Below are 11518 nucleotides of genomic sequence, written 5' to 3' on the forward strand. Positions count from 1 at the left end.
TGGCTGCAGGCCCCCCCACGCCAGGGCTCCCCCCAGCTCCCCCCCATATCGGTCCGTCCTGCTTCCAGCTGCTGCAGCGCGCCTTCGCCGCCAAAGCATCCAGCAGCCCCCTGCTCCGGCCCAGCATGGCGACCCCGACCCAGACCCCCACAAAGGGTGAGCGTCGTCTGGGGAAGGGGTTGCAGGGGGGCTCCGGGATCTGAGAGCCTAGGAGAGAGGGTGTCGGGAGATTCCAGCAATGGTAAGGCAGGGGAGTGGGGGGAGGGAGGTCTGCTCTTTCTGTGGGCGGAGGCCCCTGTAATGCAGCCCCCCGATCGCCCCTCCGGGTCTCTGGGACACCCCCTCCCCGGCGGGTGTCCTGTGCCAGACCTGCGGTTGGAGAGTGGCAGTCCCGGGAGAAGGGATGCTCGGACAGGTCGCTATGGCAACCGGGTGGCTGGTCCCGCACCGTGGTGGTAGCAGACGGGAAGAGATGAGCTTGCAGGGTGGGAGCGGGTGGGTCTGCGGCCAGAGACGTTCTGGAAGATTTCAGGGTCCCTGGGGTGGGCAAGGGAAGGGGAGGAGGTTCATGTCCCTCTTCTTTCCAGTGCTGTCTCCTAGGGTGTGTGTTTCCTGAAACCCTTGACAGCCAGGTTCAGAGGAAAGGAGTGAGAGCTGAAGGAAGAGACAGCGAGAAGGGATATAGCAAGAGATGGACAGGGAGAACCTGGAAGAGACAGAGACCGAGAGGCAGGAGATCCAGAGTCACAGATACAAAGACCCAGGAAGACAAATAGATGGACTCAGAGAGATTCCCAGTGGAGGCGAGTGGCAAAGAATGGTAGACAGAGATGCAGAGAGAGAGAGAGAAAATGAGAGCCTGGGAGATAGCGGGAATGAGACTGCTATGGAGAGAGAAGCAGAGAGACGGAGGGAGAGAGACGGACCCATGGGGAAAGAGGGGAATAGAAAGAGAAGGAAGCAGTGTGGGGTGGGGCCCAAACCACTGCAGTGAACCCCTATGGGTGGGAATGGGGTGATGGGACCCTCCTTCCCAGCCCACAGCAGGGGTGTTTTCCAGTCCCAGAGGTGTACCTGGGTATGCACCTAACTGCCCCTACTGCCCTCATCCAGCCGCACACTGATTTCCATTCCACACCCATTAACCCAGTTATGCACCCAGTTGAACACCCACTTCCACCGTTGCCCCCTAATAGCCCCCATTGCTAAGCCTGCTTCTGCAGAGGAGCAAGGCACAGACTGCTTCAAGAGGGAGCGGGTGCCCAGCTAGGGTCTCCAGCACTGAGGGCAGGGGATGGACCAGGGGTGTTGAGAAGCCCCTGGCTGTGAAGGGAACCCCAATTCCACTTGGATGACTCCCTCCCTTCCGTGCTTCCCAGAAGGCGGGGGCTGCTGCACTGAGCCATATCTGCAGAATCCGAAGCAGGGCGGGGGGTGGGGGGGGCTGCAGAGGCTGGAAGCCACCCTGGGGAGAGGGGGCAGGGCTGAGGCAGCAGGCCTGGCGGGAGCCCAGGGCTTCTTTTTGCAGAGGTGGTGGTTAACAGGATCGATGGCAGCAGATGGGCAGAGGTGGGAGGACAGACTCCTCAACCCCACCTCCTCTGTCTCCCCCTTTCCCAGTCACAGCATGAGAGGGGACCGCGGGTCTCGGGAAATCCCGGGGGAGGAAAAGCATGTTGTGCATTGCAAACTGCTTAAGGAAACTAATTAATGAATTGTTGGGGAGCGAGGGGGGAAGAAGGGAGATTGTCTCCCTCCGCCCTGCCAGAGAACGGGCGGGAGAATTAGGGGTGAACAGAAGAGGGATGCATGAGCACAGCTGGGTCCGGGTCCCTGTCCCTGAAATGGACCCTCAGCTTGGCCAGAAGCCAGTCCTGCAGGGGCAACAGCAGGAGGTGCAAAAGGAGGGGAGAGGGTCAAGATTGAAACCCGCATCTTACACAGGACCTCACAAGGGACCCCACCCAGCCTGGGATGCCGGGACCTATCACCTCTCTTCACCTCACGAGATGCCCCAGTTACCATAGCAACCACCTCCTTCCTGATATCTCCTTGGCAGCTGGCCAGGAGTAGTGCACATTCCTTTGCCTGACTCCTGGCCCCACCCTTAGCCCAGCCACGCCTGGGGGCCCAGGTTGCTGGGGCAGCAGGGACCAGAGGAGGATCTCCTGCATGGAACACCACATTCTGGGACAGGTGCTCACCCAGTGGGCTCCTGATAACTTTGGGGAAGGGCAGGTGTGTGGAAAAGACTAGTGAGACAATCCACCTTTTGCAGCCTCCTGCAGCCTAGGACCGCCTCATAATCATTCCTTCATTCATTCATCCGAGAAAACTTGGAGAGCCTTTCATAAATGTCAGGATGAACAGCAGCGATGAGTCAAACAAATTTACTCACTCTCTGGTGGGGAAACTTACACAGAGCACAAGGGACCCTGAGGCAGTGTTTCACCATCTTGGTGCTTTTGAGTATTACCGTCACAATTTTCACTTTATTCAAATACTCCTCACACTGCTATTTATTTAATTTTTTTCCTTCAAACGATTAGCTTTTTTACTTTTATTTTTTGAGACAGGGTCTCGCTCTGTCACCCAGGCTGGAGTGCAATGGTGCGATCACAGCTCACTGCAGCCTCAAAGTCCTGGGCTCAATCTATCCTCCCACATCAACCTCCTGAGTAGCTGGGACTACAAGGCACTCCCCGCTACACCCAGCTAATTTTTGTATTTTTTGTAGAGACAGGTTTTGCCATGTTTCCCAGGCTGGTCTCAAACTCCTGGGCTCAAGCAATTCACCTGCCTTGGCCTCCCAAAGTGCTTAGGATTACAGGCGTGGGCCACCATGCCCAACCCAGCATTAGCTTTTTAAAAACAATGAGCTTTATTTTATAGCACCATCACAACTGGAAAATTCACCATTTTCTTCTTTTTTTTTTTTTTTTTTGAGACGGACTCTCGCTCTGTCATCCAGGCTGGAGTGCAGTGGCACAATCTTGGCTCACTGCAACCTCTGCCTCCCGGGTTCAAGTGATTCTTCTGCCTCAGCCTTCCAAGTAGCTGGGACTACAGGGGTGCACCACCACATCCAGCTAATTTTTGTATTGTTAGTACAGACGGGTTTCACCATATTGGCCAGGCTGGTCTCGAACTCCTGACCTCGTGATCCGCCCACCTTGGCCTCCCAAAGTGCTGGGATTACAGGCATTAATCATCATGCCCAGCTGGAAAATTCGTCTTCTTTTTGCCTTAAATTGAAGGCAGCATAAGAGCAATCTGAAGCAGGTGATTTCACTTTTGTGGGTCTGGTGTCCCCCTGGCAGGAAATGGGGATGAAGATGGCACCCATATGAAAGACTTGCTATGAAGATTAAGAGTAAATGCACTGATATCCGTCAGATGCTTAGCAGGGAGGCTGGAATGGAGTCAGAGCTACCCCTTGCTGGTTACATCAATAAATAAAGGAGAAAACCAAATGCTGCCACAAAATTCTGCCTAGATTTTATTGCCTGCTGAAGATTCGGAGCCCAAGGCCTGTTTTCTCTTAGGTAAAGGGGGAGATTAACAAGGGTTGGAAGGTGTTAAAGATACCTCAGCACCAACCTAAGACATCCTCTTTGAAGACTGGACAGAGACCTGGGAAGGGTAAACTTACACATTGTGTGAATCATGGTCTTTCTTTGGGGCCACCTCTTATCAGTCAGTTTCAGCTAGAGTATGCTGCGGTAACAAACAGGTGTTGCTTTGGGGCCACTTCTGTCAGTCAGTTTCAGCTAGAGTATGCTGCAGTAACAAATAGTACCAAAAGTCTCAGGGGTTTATGACAACCAGGTTCACTTCTCACTTAGGCTATACATGCATCACAGGTTGACCAGTCGCCAAAGAAAACCAGAGCAGTTAGCATTGTGAACATTCAGGCCATCAGGCTAGAAGTGAAACAGAGCTTTGGCCTGGAGGCCTGAATGTTCCTGAATGTTTAAACGCCCCAGCCTGGAAGTGACAATGCACTTCTACTCACAGTTCCTTGGCCAGAATTAGTCACATGGCCCTATCCAACCTCCAGGGAGCCATCCATCTCTGAGCCTGGAAGGGGGAAGAAGAGCATCCATGACATCAGGCATCACCCTGGCACCCCTCACCCTCTCCCCATGTGGCAGACAGTCTGCTGCCAAATTCTGCTCTAGGAAAGGCCAAATATGATAAGAACTGTCAGAGGCATTCGAGAGCCATTGGGATGAACTTGTTGAATGGGAAGGATGTTCTGAGCTCTCCTGCAGGGGAACGTGATTAGGACCAGGAAGGCAGGAAGTGGAGAAAAGTGCATCCAGAGGCACACACACATTTTATCCACATGTGAACATTTCTGAAATCATTATGTGTCTTCTAATGGATGGGGACATTTCACACGGTAGAGTTCCAAACATATTTACACATACACACACACACACACAAAGGGAAAACCATTACAAACTCAATTTTGAATCTTTTTTTTTTTTTTTTTTTTTGAGATGGAGTCTCGCTCTGTCGCCCAGGCTGGAGTGCAGTGGCCGGATCTCTGCTCACTGCAAGCTCCGCCTCCCGGGTTCACGCCATTCTCCTGCCTCAGCCTCCCGAGTAGCTGGGACTACAGGCACCCGCCACCGCGCCTGGCTAATTTTTTGTATTTTTTAATAGAGACGGGGTTTCACTGTGGTCTCGATCTCCTGACCTTGTGATCCGCCCGCCTCGGCCTCCCAAAGTGCTGAGATTACAGGCGTGAGCCACCGTGCCCGGACTCAAGTTTGAATCTTAAACTTGATGGTGTCTTAGAAGTAAGTAATAATGGGCTGGATGCGGTGGCTCACATCTGTAATCCCAGCACTATGGGAGGCTGAGGCAGGTGGATCACTGAAGGTCAGGAGTTTGAGACCAGACCAGCCAACACAGTGAAATCCTGTCTCTACTAAAAATACAAAAATTAGACAGAAGTGGTAGTGCACACCTATAATCCCAGCACTTGGGAGGCTGAGGCAGGAGAATTGCTTGAACCTAGGAGGTGGAGGTTGCAGTGAGCTGAGATCGTGCCACTACACTCCAGCCTGGGTGACAGAGTAAGACCCTGTCTGAAAGAAGGAAAGGAAAAGAGAGGGGAGAGGAGGGGAAGGGAGGGGAGGGGAGGGGAGGGGAAAGGAGGGGAGAGGAGAGGAGAGGAGAGAGGAGAGGAGAGGAGAGGAGGAGTATGAATCAGCACAGCTTCTCTGTACTGGATGGAGTGTCAGGAGTGAGTGGATGACAGCAGTAGCAGCAGGTGCCTGAGGAAGCCCTCAGGTGACTGAGAAGTTTTAGGGAGTGTTTAGGGGAAGCTGAGACATTCATTGGACCACCAGTGGAAATGGGGTCTGTTTTAACCTTGTGACATCATGTGCAAGAGGGAGTGCATCTGTGTTTTTCAGGGAATGAGTCCATAGCTTGCATCAGACCTCCACAGGGGTCCAGAACCAGGACTGCCATGTAGTTTGGGTAGATTGTACACTGCATAGAGGATGGTGCTGACTGATGGAGTGAGTAGGGGCTGGAATCCAGCTTGGGCTATGCTCTTCCAGCCTTGCGGCCTGCCATGAAGCCACATCATCCAAACCAAGGGGTCTCTATCTGACTTCCACAAAGAAATTATTGGGCCCTCTATCTGGATCCTCAAAAATATTAAGAAATCCACTGTTAAGTTTTTTTTTTTCTTTCTTTCTTTCTCTTTTTCTCTGCTTCTTTCCCTCAGCTCCTGAGGAACCTGACCCATTTTACTACGGTGAGTGTTGGATTTGGGGAGGGGGCTGGACTGGGGAGTGGCTGCACGTGTTCCCACGTCGCTCCGGACATGGCTTCAGCTATGGCTACATGATATGTGCTGGGCCACTGGCCACAGGATCATATATATGGGTGTGGTTCACATCAGCTGGGTTCGTGGAGGGCAGAACCAGATGGGGGAGTGGGGGTGCCTCACCCTCTCTCTGAGCCCCCTTCAGGTCTCACCGGGATCTGGGCTGGTGCTTTTGTGTCGTCAGAGAAGCAGATGAAGGAAAATCTTAGAAGCAATGACTCTGAGGCCAGGCTGCCTGGATTTGAATCCTGCCTTATCCACTCACTAGCTGTATGGCCTTGGGCAAGCAACTTTGTCCCTCTGGGCCCTTCTGTAAACAAGGGACAGTAATAGTTCCCACCTACGAGGATTGTGGGAAAGATACGTGGCTGGTGCCATTAAATCTCCTCCATAGCATTGAAGCTCAAAAAAGTTACCCCAGGCCTGGTAGATCTGGCTCCAGTTTCCCCTCTGAACACCCTCCTGTTGCCCCCACCCCACCCCTTTGCTCATTCATACTTTTCCCGTAGGGGTCAATTTATCTCCCATCTCAGGGCCTTTGCATATGCCATGATTCTGCAGGAATGCTTCTCCTCTAGCTTTGTACACGGCTGGCTAAGGCTCCTCCTTATTCAGGCCTCAGATCAAACCTAGACTACTCTGCTGGGATAGGCCCTCCTGACTCCCTGGGAACGAAGAGTCACACCATGCCCAGCTGGAGTCGCATGACTTGTTTTGGAGGGGTTGTTTCTTTAATGCTTTATCAGAATATGAAAGTCATCTCCTTGAGGGTAGAGGCCTGGACCACTACTGGTACAGAGTGAGTGCTCCATAAATTCATATCTCAACAAATACTTAGCGGGCACAGGCTCTATGCCTGGCAATGCTCCAAGCAGCTGCAGACACTGCAATGAACCACACAGACAAGAATTCAGGAATGCAAGAATTCCTGCCCTCCTCCTGACCTTCCACTCAATGGAAAAGAGACAGATACTCAAGAAAACAAAATATGAAAATTATATATTAGACAAGAATATTATTGGCCAGGTGCGGTGGCTCATGACTGTAATCCTAGTGCTTTGGGAGGCCGAGGCAGGAGGATCGCTCAAGTCCAGGAGTTTGAAGCTACAATGAACTATGATTGTGATTTTTTTTTTTTTTTTTGAGATAGAGTCTCACTCTGTGGCTCAGGCTGGAGTGCAATAGCACAATCTTGGCTCACTGCAACCCCCGCCTTCCAGGTTCAAGTGATTCTCCTGCCTCAGCCTCCCGAGTAGGTGGAACTACAGGCCCCCACACCACCACACCTGGCTAATTTTCATATTTTTAGTAGAGACAGGATTTCACCATGTTGGCTAGGCTGGTCTTGGACTCCTGACCTCAAGTGATCTGCTTGCCTTGGCCTCCCAAAGTGCTGGGATTACAGGCATGAGCCACTGTGCCCAGTTCTACAAAAAAAAATTTAAAAATTAGCTGGGCATGGTGGTGTGTGCCTGTAGTCTCAGCTACTTGGGAGGCTGAGCAGGGAGGATCTCTTGGAGCCCAAGAAGTGGAGGCTGCAGTGAGCCATAATTGCACCACTGCACCCCAGCCTGGGTGACAGAGTGACACCATGGCTCTTAAAAAAAAAAAAAAAAAGACAAGAATATTATTAGGCAAGAATATTAGGTAAGAATAATTCCTGTGAAGTAAAGAAGGGAATGAGATTGGAAAGTGTGGAGGAGAGGATGGAAAATTCTGGACAGGACAGCCAGAGGTTTTGCTCACAGTGAAACAAAGCCCAGACATTGGTGAGGGAAGGAGCCATGTGGATATTTGGAGGAAGAGCTTTCAGGCTGCAGGAACAGCCAGTCATAGGATAGGAGAGGATAGCCCCGGGATAGGATCAGGCCAGATATACCCCAGGAACAGCGGGGAGGCCATTGTGGCTGGAGTAGGATTGATGGGGAGAGTGAGGTGGGGTGAGGTCCAAGAAGGAAAGGGACTGGATCCTATGGGACTTTGAGGGCCATAGTAAGGACTCTGGTTTCTACCTTGAGGGCAATGGGATGAGGAGGGCTCTGAGCGGAGGAGAGCCCAGATCTGACTCAAATAATGGGTCCTTGTGGCTATCAGAGGTGGGAGTGCAGGCAGGCCAGCAAGAACCTAGAGAAGGCTGCTGCAGAGGCCAGATGGGCGACCATGGTGGACAGAACCAGGGCCAGGGCGGAGGTGGCAGAGGGAGAGTATTATGTATATATCCAGGGTGGAAAGTGCAGCGTGAGAGAGCAGGGGAGGAAAGCAGAGAATACAGAGGGCAAGGGGAGCTAATGGTGCCCAAGCCCATGCCCTACATCCTCACATCAGCCCCCTGAAGGAGCGTCCAGCGTGGCCCGCAGCCTCCCTGGGCGATTCTGGGCCCATGGCTGGGCAACACAGAGCCAGGACTGAAGCTCCAGGTGGAGCCCAGGTGCTGTCCCTGCCTCGATGTCCCCTGTTATCTTCCCCAGACTACAACACGGTGCAGACTGTGGGCATGACTCTGGCAACCATCTTGTTCCTGCTGGGTATCCTCATCGTCATCAGTAAGTGTGACCCGTCCCTGGGCTGCCTGGGCCTCCGGTTCCTCTGCTGGCTTTCGTGCATATCCTACACCCTATGTCCTGTCTTCTTGTTCTGTCTCTCTCTCTCCCAACAGGCAAGAAGGTGAAGTGCAGGAAGGCGGACTCCAGGTCTGAGAGGTCTGGCAGCAGTGGGCAGAGAGTGGGAGGGGGCCTCGGGGTACCTCCCTAGCAGACGGGCAGGATCCGCTGGGCCTGCCATGTGTTTTCCCCAAAGCCTATGGTTACTGAACCTCTTTCTACTTTTCTCTCTCATCTCTGCCTCCACAGCCCAACCTGCAAATCCTGTAAGTCCGAGCTTCCCTCTTCAGGTGAGGGTGAGAAACTGTGGTTCTGGGAGGGTTTTGGGAAGTCTTGTGGATGGACTGGGCAGGGGGGCTGCCCGCAGATATCACAGGACAATTCCCTAGGAAGCTGAGGAAATGCCGCAGATGAAAGATGCTAAACCTGGCTGGGTGCGGTGGCTCATGCCTGTAATTCCAGTACTTTGGGAGGCCGAGGTGGGCAGATCACCTGAGGTCAGGAGATTGAGACCAGCCTGGCCAACATGGTGAAACTCTGTCTCTACTGAAAATACAAAAATTAGCTGGGCGTGGTGGTGCACACCTGTAATCCCAGCTACTCAGGAGACGGAGACAGGAGAATCACCTGAACCTGGGAGGCAGAGGTTTCAGTGAGCTGAGATCGTACCACTCCACTCCAGCCTGGGTGACAGAGTGAGACTCTGTCAAAAAAAAAAAAAAAAGAAAAAAAAAGAGAAAGGAAGGAAAAAAGGAAGGGAGGGAGGGAGGGAAGGAAGGAGGGAGGAAGGAAGGGAAGGAGGGAGGAAGGAAGGAAAGGAGGGAGGAAGGGAGGGAGGGAAAAGAAAGATGATGCTAAACCGTGGGGAGGCAGTGAGATGTGACATGTCCCAGAGTCCACGGAGATTCCCAGAAACAAATGCTCAAGCCTGTAAAAGCCAGGACATGCTGATTTCCCAGGAGAGGAAACTACAGGCCTGTGAAGAGAAGGGCCCCATGTGGGAGGAGCTCTGTCAGTCAGGAGGGAGAGACAGGGAGCACTGAGGAAGACGAGGAGAGGCTTTCCAGACTTGATCGTTCAGATCCAGGATGAAATAGCCAAGGAAAAGGGACAGAGGGAGGGAGGGAAGGTTTCTGAATCGTTGCATCAAAATAACAAAAAGAGAGATGAATAGAATGCAGATTTTAGAATTCACATTGGAAAAGAACATATGGGATGCAGGGAGTGTGAGGATGGAGAAGAAAGCTGGGAAGCACAGGAGGGGGTAGAGTGGAGAGGATGGAGGTGTTCGGGGAGAATGTGGGAAGGAGGAGCCCAGGAAGGAAGGGGAGGAGGATGGGAGGAGGACGGCCTGCAGGGTGGAGGAGGGAGAATGGGTGTAAGCCTGGAAGGTGTAAAGGGAGAACGAGAGGGATGCAGGGCAAGCAAGCATGTCGATGAAAGATTCTGACTCCTTGGGGCTGTTAATTTTAATTATGTAAAAATATCTTGACCTGTTTTTAGTGGAAATGCAGCCTTTCCGGAGACTTGTAAAAAACCAGAAATGAGAATTTCTGTGTCTCCTATAACGTTCTTATAACAATAACAAAAAAAAAAAAAAAAAAAAAAGCAGGAGGGGCACACGGGTTATTCAGTGGTTGAGGGGTATTTGGTGTGGAATTTGTTTCAGGTTCCTTTTTTTTTTTTTTTTGAGACGGAGTCTTGCTCTGTCCTCCATTGCCCAGGCTGGGGTGCAGTGGCACGATCTCAGCTTACTACAACACTGCAACCTCTGCATCCCGGGTTCAAGCGATTCTCCTGCCTCAGCCTCCCAAGTAGCTGGGACTACAGGCACACACCACCACACCCAGCTAATTTTTATATTTTTAGCAGAGATGAGGGTTCATCGTGTTGGCCAGGCTGGTCTCAAACTCCTGACCTCAAAAGTGCTTGGATTACAGGCATGAGCCACCACGCTGGACCTGTTTCATGCTTATTTAATGAATTTTAAGACATGAACAGGGCACTCATGGATGCATAGGGCAGCATGGGGGTTGGCCTTGTCACCCGGGGCACAGACGAAGAGTTTGCACAGGTTTCTGGTCTCTCCTAGGTGAATGATGGTCTGGAGCCGGTAGGGAATGGGGGAATTCCCGTTGTAGCCAAATATTCAGGACAGGGAGTGTAGGAAAGGAGTGAGGGTGTAGGAGGAGATTGCGGATGGGAATGGGGATGGGGACTCCCTTTCTGGCAGGGGGACAGCCCCAAAAGCCCAGGTTGGGTCTGGGGCCGCCAGCCCCGTGGCAGGTGTTTCTCTCCATGACAGCAGCCAGAGGTGTCCCCAAGGGAACCAGGCATTAGAGTGTGGAAGGCAAGACAGCTCCTCAGTGTTAGCTCAGGGGTGACAGTCCCTGGGGTCTGGCTTCCATGGTGCCGGGGAATGGAGAGCCAACGAGCTGTGGGGAGGGAGGCAGTTTCCACCTCTCTGGTGGCTCACGCACCCCCCCTCTCTCCCCAGCCCCTGGTGGCGGCGGCGTGTAACACCTGCCCGAGGAACCTCCGCTGCCGACCCTGTCTGAGCGCGGGAGCCTGAGGACCGGGTGGAGGCGGTGGGGACCCAGCCGCGCGCCGGGAGCGCTCCCCGGAATGAGCCGCCCCACCCACCCCAAGGCTGGAGCCGCTGCACCCTGCTGTCCCTCCCCAGGCCTTGGCAATGATGATCCCCCAAAGAGCCCGTCTGCACCCCAGACCCGGGGCCTCAGGCCTCCAGCTCCTGGGATCCGGGAATCCATCCCGGCCCAGCCCCGCCAGCATCCCCGTGTACGGTCCCCCTGCACCTCCTTGTCTCATCCCGGAAGATCCGTCCCCCTGGGCCCTCAGTGTCCTTGTCTTGAGCTTAATAAATGTGCATTTGGTTTTTTCTCCTGTTCTGTCTGTGTGTTCTCATCTATGGGGCACGGTGTGGGTAGGGGTGCAGAACTGAACCTGGGGTAGCTCTCCCCTGCGTGCCCGGGGTTGCCCCCTCTTCCTTCTCCTCTCCCTGTGCCCCGAGTTGCCCCCCTCCAATCCCTTCTTCCTCAACACCTCC

General features: G+C 53.1%; 1 protein-coding gene across 2 annotated transcripts; it reads left to right on the plus strand.

The window, feature by feature from the left end:
• Positions 1–7: 7 nt before the first annotated feature.
• On the plus strand, positions 8–11357 carry LOC105495542 (FXYD domain containing ion transport regulator 7). Of its 2 annotated transcripts, none has more exons than XM_011765232.3 (6): positions 8–156; positions 5750–5779; positions 8320–8394; positions 8508–8541; positions 8701–8741; positions 10949–11357. In XM_011765232.3, exons 1-6 carry the CDS (start codon positions 126–128, stop codon positions 10969–10971), a joined length of 234 nt encoding a protein of 77 aa, XP_011763534.1. In that variant the 5' UTR covers positions 8–125; the 3' UTR covers positions 10972–11357. The 2 variants fall into 2 exon arrangements, with proteins under 2 accessions (XP_011763534.1, XP_011763533.1); XM_011765231.2 differs by having other exon boundaries at positions 11–156; positions 8508–8550.
• Positions 11358–11518: the final 161 nt, after the last annotated feature.

The sequence above is a fragment of the Macaca nemestrina genome, chromosome 20 (assembly GCF_043159975.1).
Source record: "Macaca nemestrina isolate mMacNem1 chromosome 20, mMacNem.hap1, whole genome shotgun sequence".
Lineage (NCBI taxonomy): Eukaryota > Metazoa > Chordata > Mammalia > Primates > Cercopithecidae > Macaca > Macaca nemestrina.

What these genes read in the sequence shown, in the direction of transcription:
- LOC105495542 (XM_011765231.2), top strand. Translation starts at nt 126, where the DNA reads ATGGCGACCCCGACCCAGACCCCCACAAAGG. An exon ending in GACCCAGACCCCCACAAAGG is followed by an intron (nt 157 to 5,749) that starts GTGAGCGTCGTC and finishes TCTTTCCCTCAG; the next exon opens with CTCCTGAGGAACCTGACCCA. An exon ending in GGGTATCCTCATCGTCATCA is followed by an intron (nt 8,395 to 8,507) that starts GTAAGTGTGACC and finishes CTCTCCCAACAG; the next exon opens with GCAAGAAGGTGAAGTGCAGG.